This window comes from Rana temporaria, chromosome 3 (assembly GCF_905171775.1).
Source record: "Rana temporaria chromosome 3, aRanTem1.1, whole genome shotgun sequence".
NCBI lineage: Eukaryota > Metazoa > Chordata > Amphibia > Anura > Ranidae > Rana > Rana temporaria.
In genome coordinates, this window is record NC_053491.1 from 252,101,306 (window position 1) to 252,116,059 (window position 14,754).

Sequence of the window (14,754 nt, forward strand, 5' to 3'; positions counted from 1 at the left end):
GAGGCTGTCTGCAGCTGAAAGTCACGTGAACTGTACTGTGCAGGCAGCTCCAGCAGAAAGTAAAGAGAAAGTGAGGTGCAAGACCAGGCCCACGTATTGCTGTTAGAAGGCCATTTGCTGTGTTGACTATAGGGGAAGCTGGCGCTAGACCAGGTGCTACTGCCACTACAAAGTTGTGCAGAGATAAGCAAGAGACTGTGCTGCTGCAGTGTTATTCCGTGCTGCTGTATAGATATAAAGGTACTACTGTGCTGGAATATACTGTCTTTAGGAGAGACTGCCTGCTTAAAGAGCTGCTGTTCCAGTTTTCCTGCTTTCTCATTGTTCCAGCTGTTCCAGTATGGTGTCGGCATGTGGTGCCAACAGACTGCTGCATGGGAGGGTAGTAGAGCTACTGGGAGGGTACATTTAACGCCCATTAGGCTGCTTTCACATTGCAGCGTGGACCCGCGGTGACGGTATAGCCGCGCTATTTGTAGCGCGGCTATACCGTCGTGTTTACCGCGATATTCGGGCGCTAGCGGTGAGGTTTTAAGCCCTGCTAGCAGCCGAAAAAGGGTTAATACCGCCCGCTTTGCGGGCGGTATTACTGCGGTATTACCGCGCTTTCCCATTGATTTCAATGGGAAGGCGCGGTATAGGAGCGGTAAAGATGCGGCTAGCAGGACTTTTGGAGCGTTCCTGCTAGCGCACCGCTTCAGTGTGAAAGGCTTCGGGCTTTCACATTGAAGCCTGCAGGGCATGATTTTTCATGCGGTATAGCAGCGCTATTTTTAGCGCTGTACCGCATGAAAAACGCCCCAATGTGAAAGGGGCCTTATCGAACCAGCAAGCATGGTGAGAGGCTTCTGTTAATTTGTTTCTGTTTGTTTTCTATGACCTTTGGGAATTAAGAAGTGAGAACCCCACCAGAGACTAAATGCCCCAACCCCAACAGGACTCAGTTCAGATTCACTGGTTATTGACTAGGTAGGACTGTAGAATACAATGTAATAACCTCTGGGCATGGTCAGGGTGTTTTCACAGGCTACTGTGGGAAACAAACAAGTGTTGTTGTGGTGGTCTGTGTCACATGGTGAACTGTATTTGTGTTGTTATCTTAAAGTGGTTGTAAACCCTATAAAAAAAAAACCCTGCAAGACAAAGGCATAATGAGCCAGTATGCATTGCATACTAGCTTATCATGAATTACTTACCTAAACTTATTATAGGTTTACCTGTGGCAAAAAGTGTGTTGTAAGGGTTTACAACCACTTTAAATCTTAACCCACACTTTTTCTGGCAAGGTTTTTACAGTTAATACAGCATATTTAAATGTTTTCAGGTGTCCTAAGAGAAATAAAGTGAATACCATTGCTGATCACCACCTGAAAAAGCTATATGCTCACTTATTGACTTACTAACAACTAATAACTCCAATTCCCCAAAAGTTGGACCGCTGTGTAAAATCTACATAAAAACAGAATTAAATGGTTTGCAAATCTATATATCTATATATAATTTTTTATTATTTTAAATTTAGACCCCCTACTCAGGCCTATTTTATTGTGCCCCTTCGAAAAAGCTGGCCATATTCACATTTTACATACAGCATTGCTACAGCTTGAAGTGCTTACTACAATGTGTCTAATTCAAGGATTCATATTTAGCTTACAGCAGAAAATCAATTTCACAGAAATACAGGGTAGGGTGACATGCTATACTTACTTTTCTCTGTTGAACACAATAAAGTCTCTCTCCACATTTTCCAGATGCTTCTGCAAGTTACCATTCTTTGGTAGTTTTAAAGGATGATAAAAAGAAAAGAAAAAATAATCAAGGCAAAGAAATACATTTTGGATATCAGGGCAAATGACTATTGGGCAATAATTAAAAGTCAACCCAAATTAAAAGGTATGTGCTAACCTAAGCACATTCTATCCGGTTACAAGGAGGAGAGGGGTAAGGGTAGATAGTATACTCGTTTTAGTTTTGACTGGGCACGGATGGGTAGAAATACCCACTACCTACTTATTAATTGTACATAATGCTAACACACCTTGAATCTAAGTAATGTCCATGACATCACCACGTGCATGACGAAGGGGTCCTGCATGGCCCTGAAATGTTGCATTCTTCCTTTAGGATGTGATCACGTATATATATAAAAGAATTTGGTCATTACTAATAGATCCTGGGAGTGCTGGCAATACGTACATTAATCTGTGGTTTTACCAGTTTCCAGCTGGCAGCTGCTGCAGGACCCATTAACTTCTTAGCTCAATCCAGGAACATGTGCAATGGTAATATATATGATTAATGTAATAACGCGGATCTAAAATGAAAAGTCCACATATGTGGCTGCCCATATCCTCTAAGGACAAAACACTGCATTGCAGAAATAAAAGAAATAAACACATTGAAGGAAAATGCATTAAAAAAATACCTTATTCCCAGATCCTGTCTGCTTTCTGCATCACAGAGGGGTCTTGGGAGACCTGCAGATCCCAATTCTTATGAAAGGACTGCACTGTGATGGTCTTGCAGAATCTGGTATCCTGAACTTTCCCATAACCCTGCAAGGAGTAAGGTAAGTCTTTTTCTCCCAAAGTGTTTTTTTTTTATTTCCCTAATGTAGAATTTTGACAGCAGGGCGTGGGGGGACAGTCACATAGACAGACCTTGCATTTTACGGTAAGGGCTGCTTTATAAAGCAGAAGATTGCACTTTGATTAATTCATACTGAACATTTGCAGAGTAATTAATATTTTGCTTATCACACAGCATTAAAAGCCACTTAAGTTAAGTGTCTTCCATATCTATCATCAGGATTTTAAACATTCTGAATAACATGAGGAAGTGTTATTCATCAAAGTCTGCATCCTGGAACTGGTCCCCCAAGCGTTTGGCAGAGTACCATGAATTTAAAAGCCACAAGTTAGCATCTATAACAAGAATGCTAAATCATCATCATTTTAATTAACGTTGGCATTATTTGGCATTATTTGAAATTTTTCCTAATGCATCTAGAAACTGATTTGACTCCAATTTTTTGAGAATGAAAAAATAAAATAATTAACTAAGCTTTAATGCCATCTTAAGACACCACATCATAAATGGCAGCAGCTCAGTACAATATGAGTTTTTCTGTCAATTTTAGCTACTGAAACTCCTACTGCAAGTTAGGAGCACAATGAATAGGATTTGTTTTTAAAGGTTAATACACAAAATCCAAAAAATGGAGGCACAATTTGCTGAAATGGCACCACATCCAAAAATATATATAAAGAACAAAAGAAAAATGGGATAGACTTTAAAGTGCCACACATAATTCCAGAAAGAGTGAATACTCAGATTAAAAAAATTCCAAATACATTTTTATTTACAATGTTATTTATTAAAAGCTGATAGTGGTAATCCTGCAATTTCAAACTGGCAATGCAGTCCGACTTTGGGGGCTATTAGACAGACATCCGTGCGGGTTCCTGCACAGATGTCTATCCAAATCACCCCCAAAGTTGCCAAAAGTATTGCAGAAACTACTTTTAGGAATCCATGCAGTGCCGCAAAGTCAGCGTAGCACCAATTCGGATGGTGCCATTGCCGGCAATATCGCATGCCAATTCGGCCCGATGTGAACATGTGCTTAAAGAGGAACTGCAGTCTGCTCACATAATTTGGTATGATTAGAATGCAATTGGAGACGCTTATTAGGCAATGATGAGGCTACGCTGATGGGCAATTGTGAAGCTGCATTGATATGCACTGATAAGGATGCATTGATGGGCACTAATGAGGCTGTGCTGATGGGCACTGATAAGGCTGCATTGATGGGCACTGGTGAAGCTGCATTGATGGGCACTGATGAGAACTGATGACGCTGCGCTGATGGGAACTGATGAGGCTGCGCTGATGGGAACTAATGAGGCTGCATTGATGGGCACTGAGGAGGCTGCACTTGGTACCCACTTTTAATGTACAGAGAGGAAGAGGTGGAGCTCTAAGAGGAAGGGTGTGGTTTACAGATGGCAGTCCGGGTCTTAAACAGGAAGGGGCGAGAAATGAAAAAAACAAAAACAATACAAAGAAAAAAACTAAAAGAGAAAAGGGGGACAGGGGGAGGGAGAACCTCTCGACTGCATCGCAGCCCCCAGGAAAAACATCAGACTCCCAATAAAACGGTATCCATCACACAGTTCCTGGCCCAAATGTCATCCTGCAAAATATTAATAAATGCATATGAATATCTACAATTCAGGACTAGAATATAGTCCAAGCACAGAGACTGTGTCAGTTCCATCCACCCCATGGGGGGGGGGGGGGGCGTTGTTTTGTGTATTTGATAAATTTAACACTATTATCTAAACTTCTATATTTTTATGTAAAGCCTAAGGACTCATGAGAATGGCCTTTTGTGCAATTATTGTTTTTTTCAAGCATGTTTTACTGTATCTTCTCCCCTTCATCCTGTCTCCTAAATTCTGAGCTTCCTGTTCTGAGCTTCACTATAGGAACAGTTTCATTTTAGCCTTAAATATTGGCTATATTCAAATATTGGCTATATTCAATACAATCCAAGGCCCCTCAGGGCCATCTTATCCATTGGGCACGCTGGGCAGTTGCCCGGGGGCCCCACTTGCCTGGGGGGCCCCACCGGCTGCCCAGCAACCCCAGTAAAAAATTGTGGAGAGTGACGGGTTAGAACTGCCCATGCCCAGTTTGAGGAAATCACAGAGAAGATCTGGTCCTCCACGAATGCGGGGGGTTGCTGATGTAAGGGGGGAGTGAATGAAAAATGTAAGGGGGCACTGATATAAAGGTTCCCCCTCCTATATTAGTGACCCCCCTTACCTTAGCGTATTTATTCTACGGAAGGTGGCCCTTACATCAGAGTTCCCCATTACATCAGAGTCTGCAGGATTCCCCCTTACAATGCAAGGGGGAACTCAGTCTGCGGACCCTGATAAGTGGGAAAGAGAAAGCAGTGGACTCTGATATAAGGTGGTCTCTGGTCACCAGAGCCCCCCTCCACATCAGAGTTCCCCACTTATATCATGATCTGCAGCGTTCCCCTTTACATAAGAGTTCCCTTTCACTGTAAGGGGGAATCCTGCAGACTCTGATGTAAGAGGAAACTCTGTGCTGGCTGGGTTATAGTAACCTGACCTTCATGTCAATGAAGAATTTTTTTTTTTACTTGTGTTTAACTTAAACACATTGCCATAAGCACTAGCTATATGTTTATAGTTTAAATACTGACATTTGCATTGTTCGGCCCTGAAAACTGTAATTTTAGGTACTTTTTTTTGCAGTGGCAGTAAAAAATGTGGTACTGCCAGTAAATTTTATAATTTTTGTCAGTAAATTCTCGTGCGTGATTGTGTAGACAGGGCCCCAGTGCACTGTATTGCCCGGGGGCCTATAATGCTCTTAAGATGACACTGAGGCCCCTGATTGTATCAGGGGCCTTGGATGTAAACTGCTGCTGTGTATGATGGTGTTTTAAGCTGTGGGTTTGTGGTATAAAGTGCTATGAAGACTGCTATCTGACCCTTTAGATACCAAGACTTCTAAAAAGGCTATTTCTTGTTGGTGGCATGAATTGAAAATTGAAAGTGTTTTAATTCAAACATTTGACAAAACCATCCAAAAAATGTCTCTTACCACTCCAGACAATAAATATATATATCATCAATGTACCTGTGCCACAATAAAACATGGCACTGGTACATCAAAAGACCATCATCTGGCACTCCCACCCCCAGGTAAAGGTTGTCGTAAGATGGAGCACAAAATGTGCCTATCGCTACGACTATGCCCGCCCTTTCTGTCTAGCACAGTGATTCATAGGAGCCATACTACAGTTTCCATAAATAGAAAGCAAATTATTAGTGGAGGATGGGTGCATGATTAACAGCTCCACCCCCTCCATTCATAGTTTAAATGTCACGCAGAGAAACTGCAGTAGGTCCAGAAGTTCCAGTGTTGGAGCACCACAAGTAAAGCAATAGATATGCTCCCCGCTCTCAATTTAAAGAGATAAGCCCACAAGGTGGCATGTGCCTAATTGGGCTTAACGCATAGCGATCAAGCATATTTTACAAAGTGGTTTCAATTCTTGGAGTTAAGCTTTATCTTTAAGACTCTGTACTTGCCACTAATCTATACCTGCCATCTACTGATGCATGATACCACTTGCATACATTTTGCCTACTTTATATAATATTGGTCATCCATCTGTGGATAATATCAAGATTCTCAAATAAAGTTTGGCAGAGCAACTTGACAAATGGTTGTGTGTATAAATAATTCTGCAGGGCAAACAATGGTCCAGGTTTAATTAAACTGTCAGTTGTGGAGAATATACAGGGATTTATAGAAATAAGAAATAATTAATAGGATAGCATAATTTAATTGCACAGAAAGTAAATAGTAGCAGTGCCAGCAATCATTCCAGTAATAAAGGGAGTATAGCAAAGTGTTTACAGTTGGGTGAGTGCTATTATCCTTTTTTTATAATAAAGTATTTTTTCAGTCTGCAATGTAGGAGCATTGTCAATACAGCCAGTGAACAAATACGGGAACTATAGTTGCAGAGTTGTAACTCATGGTGAACCAATGATATTGATAATTATTATTAGGCAGATAATAAATAAAAGAGAACATCTAGAAAGATCTTGCCAACCAACTGGGATGAAGCAGATATCATGTAGAAAAGGGGTCTGCTGGGCTTATGAAGCAACCTAGTGGGAGAGGCCTGGCCTCAAATCAACATTTCAGCCCAGGTTAACACTGAGCTGTGGAAATAAAGTCGTGCAAGTTCAGCTAAACTCGCACAATTTTACTCCTGCATGTCAGTTCTGATTTCGGCAGCGATTTCACATACATCTGCATGGGTTTCTGCACAGTTGTCAATACAAAAAGTACTTTATGAAATCAGTGTGGCGCAGCAAATGCAGCGTCGCACTGATTAGGAAAGTGCCATTGTCGACAATTGCCGCCGATTTGACATGTCAAATCGCATTTTAAGTTTCCTGGAGTTCGGCTTTAAAGTGTTACTAAACTCACAACAGTAAAATCAGTCTTTATTAGACATGTGCACACTGAAATATTTTGTTAAATATTTATTATTGTTAATATATAAATGTTTTCGTCCGAAAAATAGATTTATTTAGTTACTCCCGAAATCCGTTTTTATTCATTTAGTTTTTCGTTAGAAATTGCATTCGTCCGAAAATCTGAATGAATTAAGGTCAAATCTGTCATTGAAGGCTTATGGTGTCTGTCGAATGTTCAAAGAAGATTCGACAGAGCAGCGAAACGGTACATCATACATTTCCGGTCGAATGTTCTGCCTAAAAGCTAGCTATAGTAGAATTCTAATGTTGTATGACTAGTAATAATTATATTTATTAATTATTATTACTAGTCAACCAATATTAGATTTTATTTATAGCCTATGGGCCGAGCATTTGACCGGAAATGTACGATTGCAGCTTCGTACAGTTTAGCTGATCCGTCGAATCTTCTTAGAACTTTCGACAGACACCATAAGCCTTCAATGACAGATGCAACGTTCGTATGTTTTTCGATGCTTTGTCGAATCTTCGTCATTCATGTTGAATTGTCAAGTTAGTTCTAGCTATTTTACTGCTCCTCCTCTTTGGTTAAAATCAGCCAATAACATTCATCATCATCATTATTTTTATTTCACTTCCCCCACCTAATTCCAGCAGCGATCTTTTCTCTCTATAATGTCAAATCTTTTCTATCTATAATGTCAAATCTTTTCTCTCTATGTCAAATCTTTCCTCTCTATGTAGAATAATCTTGGACTAATAGAGTTAAAGCGGGAGTTCACCCATTTATTAATTTTTTCTTTCTCCCCTTAGATTCTTGCTCGTTCGGTCTAGGGGAATCGGCTATTTGTATTAAAATATGAGCAGTACTTACCCGTTTTCGAGATGCATCTTCTTCCGTCGCTTCCGGGTATGGGTCTTCGGGAGCGGGCGTTCCTTCTTGATTGACAGTCTTCCGAGAGGCTTCCGACAATCGCATCCACCGCGTCACTCGTAGCCGAAAGAAGCCGAACGTCGGTGCGGCTCTATACTGCGCCTGCGCACCGACATTCGGCTTCTTTCGGAAAATCGTGACGCGATGGATGCGACCGTCGGAAGCCTCTCGGAAGACTGTGAATCAAGAAGGAACGCCCATTCCCGCAGCCCATACCCGGAAGCGACGGAGAGGATGCATCTCGTAAACGGGTAAGTACTGCACATATTTTAAAACAAATAGCCGATTCCCCTAGAGAAAACGCGCAGGAATCTAAGGGGAAAAAGTGCCCTCTAAGGGTGAACCCCCGCTTTAAGGCTAGGCACATTCGACCACAATTTCGATAGACACAGACTGTTATTGTCAGCGCCATGTCGAATCTCCTATCTATATCGAACTGTTGTTGCAACAAAAACGAAAATAAAGCATTTGTTTATGTCGGATCTTTCAGTTTTCGTATTCTGCGCATTCGTTTTCGTTTGTTAAAACGATAATGAAAATACCTGAAATTCTGACAAAAATGCATTCGGACGAAAACAATGTCTAGTCTTTATATGCAGTACAGCATGCTCATTATACTCACTGTGGAACCTAAGGGGTAAATCCTGCACATTGTGTAAAAAGGCTGTTTGATCCTGTGTTCGCTGATCTTCCACTTCTTCCACAGTCCCTAAATCCACCTCCTGATAGAACAGAGCCTTAGGAGTCACTCTGCACATGCTCAGATTGGTGTGTATTTCTAGAGAGCTTTTTTTTTCTTGGGAGGGTACATGTGATCAACACAGGGCCAATCAGCACAATTTCCAGACACAGGGTCAGGGGTCCTGTAGCCTAATAGGACAGTCAGAGTAGAATGAAAACTCCTCCTACAAGCTTTAACCAGACACTGATAGAAGTCATAAAACTGCTATATACTGCTGATGAGAAAATGTATTTAACAGTTTATATTTACTAAAATAATTGCATTTCCATGTTCTGTGTACTGTGGGAGATCAGATATAGTGAATGAAGGGTCCTGGGTTTAGTAAAACTTTAGGTTCATACCTATAGACATATACAGTATATTTTATGACTGCTTACAGAGCTACAGTGCAAGTGCATTTCTTACCAGCGCAAAAGGATTTTTCGCATTATCTTTCACTTTCTTGGCTAGTCTCTTCTTCTTTTTGTGTAAAGGTTTGGATTCTAGAATCATTTCTTCAAGTTCAAAAGTTGGGTCACAATTAAGACGCCCCTTCTGTTATTTTAGAGTAGTTTAAGGTAGATAGTTAAAAAAAACAAATAGTATTGTGAACAAAATATATATACTGCAGACAAGGCAAATAATTTACACATGCAATGTACAAAATTCAGTGAAATACACAATTAAAATAAAAATGTAGTTCTGCAAAAAACATTCTTAAAGGCCAGTTCACACTAGACGCAGTTCCGTTCAGTTCTGTGTGCTTTTTTTGCAATCAGTTTCCGGTCAGTTTCTGAACCGGAAACTGACTGAATGGCGTGAACTACCTTAAAATAGCCCATGAAAGCCCATGAAGCATTGACAGATCTGATCCTTAACAGGAAAGGGAGGGACCTTATCCCTTATCCCTTAGACCAGGGGTGTCAAACTAAATTTTATCGTGGGCCGCATCAGCATTATGATTACCCTCAAAAGGGCTGATTGTATCTGTAAGATTAGATATCCAGCACATCCCCTCCCCTTACATTAGATTTCAAGAGCCACCCCACCATCAGAAGTTGAGTCCCCCACTCTCTCTTACATCACAGTGCAGCCCCCTTTCCTTATGCTGCTGCTGGGAAGAAGCTGGATGCATTGGTTGAAAGCAGAAAGTTAGGGTCTGAAGGAGGACTAGAGGAGGGCTGGAGATCTCCTGCAGCTGCAGGAGAGGTGCGAGGGCCACATGAAATGACCTGGAGGGCCGGATTCGGCCCGCGGGCCTTGTGTTTGACACCTGTACCTTAGAGTGTAGGCTCAGGCATCAGCTTCAAGGCGACTGGGGTAGATGCTGCAGATTTCCTCCAGATCTATAAGCTGAGTAAAAGCTGGTAAAGCCCTCTGACTCATTCCCACAGCGCTTATGATCTGCCATTGAAGTGAGGAAAGGACTTCCCCAAAGGATAACCTACAACCTGTGCTGTAGAACCTACACAGTCCTGGCAGGATTGAGGATGTGCGGGCACAGAAAAAAACTCTATGCAGAATCCTCTTCCTGGCAGGATTTGCGCATGGCCTCCAAGGAACCTCTAATGCCTTGTACACACGATCTGAATTTCCGAAAAGTCAGACGGACATTTTCCATTGGCTATTCTGATCGTGTGTAGCCCCATCTGAGTTTTTTCATCGGATATTCCGATGAATTCCGTTGCAGTTTAGATATAGATCATGTTCTATTTTACTCCGGTGGAATTCTGTCGGAATTCCAATGTGATTTGATAGGGCAAAAGCCCGATCGTGTGTACGGGGCATAAGAAGCAGCAAGGAGTCAACTGATCTGAAAAAACTAATAAGCAGCTACAAACTTGATTAAAGAATCGTTATGTAAGGGTTAGTAAAGAAATAATAAAATAATAAAGCCAAAGGTTTGCTGGGAACAGTAGGGGTTATTTTGAGGCTTGCCTTCAAACTTTGCCATTTTACAATCATCCGAAGGCAGCATATAAGTCAATAGTCTAAGACTAAGATGATGTGCCCTGTAATGTATGATTAAGAAACAGGTATATGACAAAGAAAATAATAGAAGAAAAGGTGTACATAATTATCATAAAACTATTTTCTTCTTCACCTGTCTTAAAATGAATCTGCCCAACATGAGACATATTCAGTGTTGTAGAGCAGACTGCAACAGAATTCAACTGTACTGTCTACCTATGTCCCGTACACACGATCGGAATTTCCGATGAAAAAAGTCTGAATTACTTTTTTCCATCAGAAATTCCGACCGTATGTATGCCCCATCAGATTATTTCCATCGGAAATTCTGAGGAATTACGTCAGAGTTTAGATAGAGAACATGTTCTCTTTTACTTCGATGGAATTCCGTCGGAATTCCAATGTGATTTTGGTTGGACAAAGGTCCGACTGTGTGTACGGGGCTTGAGACTGTCACTGCCAAGTACTCGGTAATAGAAAATCAGTGGTTGTGGTGTCATAATTTCAAATTAACAATGCAAATAATCAGCACGGTCAGGTGTTCTGAAGACTGGTCTTTGCCTGGACAAAATTATGCAACAAACAGTACTTTGCAGATAACTCTGATTGATAGTTCAAAACTATATTTGCAACCTCCCCAGATACACTTGGCCTTATATTCCAATATTTGGGGCAACAATGAGATAGGATGCCTCTAAGTAGTTACTTTACGTGGAATACATGTAATTTAGGTGACTTTTCAGGATCATGAGAATCACTCTTACCGTTGGTGTAAACGCTGGTACAACTTTTTTCTCTAGAACTGCATCCCAGTTAACATCCGACAAGCAAGGAAACTGCTGAATATCTTCAAGGCATGAAAAACGCTCTTCTGGATTTCTATCTAAAAGCTATAGTACAAATGCATATTTTTTTTAATCAGTTATTTATAGAATTTTGTTTGTGAGAAATTAAACGGTACAATTCACAAATATCTCCTGACTGAGTCTGATGTTATTTGCCGCTTTAGGCTGTATACCTAGCAGCTGCACTGTGTGAGTCTGGTCTCTGAGGTGATTATGGAGTTAATGGAGTCCTTTCCAAGTGTTCTTTTTGAATAATGCAGATATATTTTAGAATGTTAATGAGAACTTTAATACCAATAAGTTTTAGCTCTCTTTCACATAATATCAGGTGTTGCACATACACTATATTACCAAAAGTATTGGGACACCTGCCTTTACACGCATGTGAACTTTATCATCCCAGTCTTTGTAGGGTTCAACACTGGGTTGGCCCACCCTTTGCAGCTATAACAGCTTCAACTCTTCTGGAAAGGCTGTCGACAAGGTTTAGGAATGTGTCAAAAGTTGTGTCACAATAAAGGCGCCCCTTCTGTTATTTCAGAGTAGTTTAAGGTAGATAGTTAAAAAAACAAATAGTATTGTGAACAAAATATATATACTGCAAACAAGGCAAATAATTTACACATGCAATGTACAAAATCCAGTAAAATACACAATTAAAATAAAAATGTACGGTAGTTCTGCAAAAAAAACATTCTTAAGGGCCAGTTCACACCCGACGCAGTTCCGTTCAGTTCTGTGTGCAATCAGTTTCCGGTCAGTTTCTGCACCGGAAACTGACTGAATGGTGTGAACTACCTTAAAATAGCCCATGAAAGCCCATGAAGCATTGACAGATCTGATCCTTAACAGGAAAGGGAGGGACCTTATCCCTTAGACTGTATGCTCAGGCATCAGCTTCAAGGCGACTGGGGTAGATGCTGCAGATTCCCTCCAGGAATTGCGTATGGCCTCCAAGGAACCTCTAATGCCTTGTACACACGATCGGAATTTCCAAAAATTCAGACGGACATTTTGCATCGGCTATTCCGATCGTGTGTAGCCCCATCTGAGTTTTTTCATCGGATATTCTGATGAATTCCGTCACAGTTTAGATATAGAACATGTTCTATTTTACTCCGATCGGAATTCCAATGTGATTTGGTCAGGCAAAAGCCTAATCATGTGTACAGGGCATAAGAAGCAGCAAGGAGTCAACTGATCTGAAAAAACCTAATAAGCAGCTACAAACTTGATAAAAGAATCGTTATGTAGGGGTTAGCAAAGAAATAATAAAATAATAAAGACAAAGGTTTGCTGGGAACAGTAGGGGTTATTTTGGGGCTTGCCTTCAAACTTTGCCATTTTACAATCACCCGAAGGCAGCATATAAGTCATTAGTCTAAGACTAAGATGATGTGCCCTGTAATGTATGATTAGGAAACAGGTATATGACAAAGAAAATAATAGAAGAAAAGGTGTACATAATTATCATAAAACAATTTTCTTCTTCACCTGTCTTAAAATGAATCTGCCCAACATGAGACATATTCAGTGTTGTAGAGCAGACTGCAACAGAATTCAACTGTACTGTCTACTTATGCCCCGTACACACGATCGGAATTTCCGATGGAAAAAGTCAGACTGACTTTTTTCCATCAGAAATTCCGACCGTATGTATGCCCCATCGGATTATTTCCATCGGAAATTCCGAGGAATTATGTCAGAGTTTAGATGGAATTCCGTCGGAATTCCAATGTGATTTTGGTTGGACAAAGGTCCGACCGTGTGTACGGGCTTGAGACTGTCACTGCCAAGTACTCGGTAATAGAAAATTAGTGGTTATGGTGTCATCATTTCAAATTACCAATGCAAATAATCAGCACAGTCAGGTGTTCTGAAGACTGTTCTTTGCCTGGACAGAATTATGCAACAAACAGTACTTTGCAGATAACTCTGATTGATTGTTAGGGACCAAAACCCAACCCCTGAAAAACAACCCCACTTCATAACAGCCCCTCCACCAAATGATTTGGACCAGTGCACAAAGCAAGGTCCATAGAGACATGGATGAGTATGTTTGGGGATGGCCCCTTAATGTTCAAACATGACTGCGCAGGTCCATAAAGACATGGATAAGCAAGTTTGAGGTGAAGGAACTTGAATGGCCTGCACATAGTCCTGACCTCAACTCCATAGAACACCTTTGGGATGAATTAGAGCAAGTCAATATTGAACCCTACGGACTAAAGCCTTGAACACACAATCCGATTGTTGACAGGGTAGTGTCTGTTGACAGACTGTTGTCCTAAAATCTGACCATTAGTACGCTCCTTTTGACAATTGTTGTCCAACTTTTGGCCAACAAATGTTGGATGACATGTTACTAAATTTTGGGCGGACAACAGTTGGTTGTCAGATTTTCTGATGGTCAGTACACAAGTCCGTCACACAAAAGTGGATAGTACAAACACGCATGCTTGGAATCAATGCTCACCAAACACGAAATTAGCAGAAGGGGCCCAAAAGGTGGAACTCAAGAGCTGAAATTCCTCGTAGTACTTCACTACGTTCAAGTTTGTTGGCCGACAATTGTGTACCATTAGTATGCAAGACAAGATCCAGGCCCTTAAGACAAAAATCAGATGCTCGGTTGGCCAACAATCGGATTGTGTGTACGAGGCTTTAGAGTGGGATGCCATTAAAGTTCATGTGCGTGTAAAGACAGGTGTCCCAATACTTTTGGTAATATAGTGTATATGCCTTACCACGCTTCACATGTAGGGTAGCCCATTTATTTCAATGGCCTGCCCTACACACAGCAAACACAGAAAATAAGTTGCACCTTTTTGAGCTTCAAACTTTTTTTTATCTGCTTGTTTTTTTCTGTGTTCAGGTGCTCGAATATAAGATTCTTTCTTGGCACATCTATTCACTAACAGTGAATAGACATTTTTATGTTTTTTGTGCATTTTGTAAACGTGTTTTTTGTGCAAAATAGCACAATTTTTCACACGTTTATGTGCTACAGTAGTGTGGATATGAACTAAGGGCCAGATCCACAGCCAGCGGGCGCAACTTAAATATTCCGATTTAAGTTACACCGCCGCAAAATTTCTACCTAAGTGCCCGATCCACAAAGCACTTACCTTGAAATTTGCAGCTGTGTAACTTAAATCTGTCCGACGCAAGGCGGGCCCAATCTAATGGGGCGAGTTCCATTTAAATTAGGCGCGCTCCCGCGCC

The 14,754-nt window shown here is 41.0% G+C and overlaps 1 protein-coding gene across 1 annotated transcript in view; it reads right to left on the reverse strand.

Annotated features, from left to right (window-relative positions):
- STK32A (serine/threonine kinase 32A) overlaps nt 1-14,754 on the reverse strand; it is a 287,637-nt gene that overhangs the window by 7,263 nt on the left and 265,620 nt on the right. Inside the window, exons 10-12 of the mRNA XM_040344565.1 lie at nt 11,449-11,574; nt 9,140-9,268; nt 1,708-1,772 (exon numbers count right to left, since the gene is read on the reverse strand). Coding sequence (XP_040200499.1) covers nt 1,708-1,772; nt 9,140-9,268; nt 11,449-11,574 — 320 coding nt within the window. The remainder of the gene's footprint in view (nt 1-1,707; nt 1,773-9,139; nt 9,269-11,448; nt 11,575-14,754) is intronic.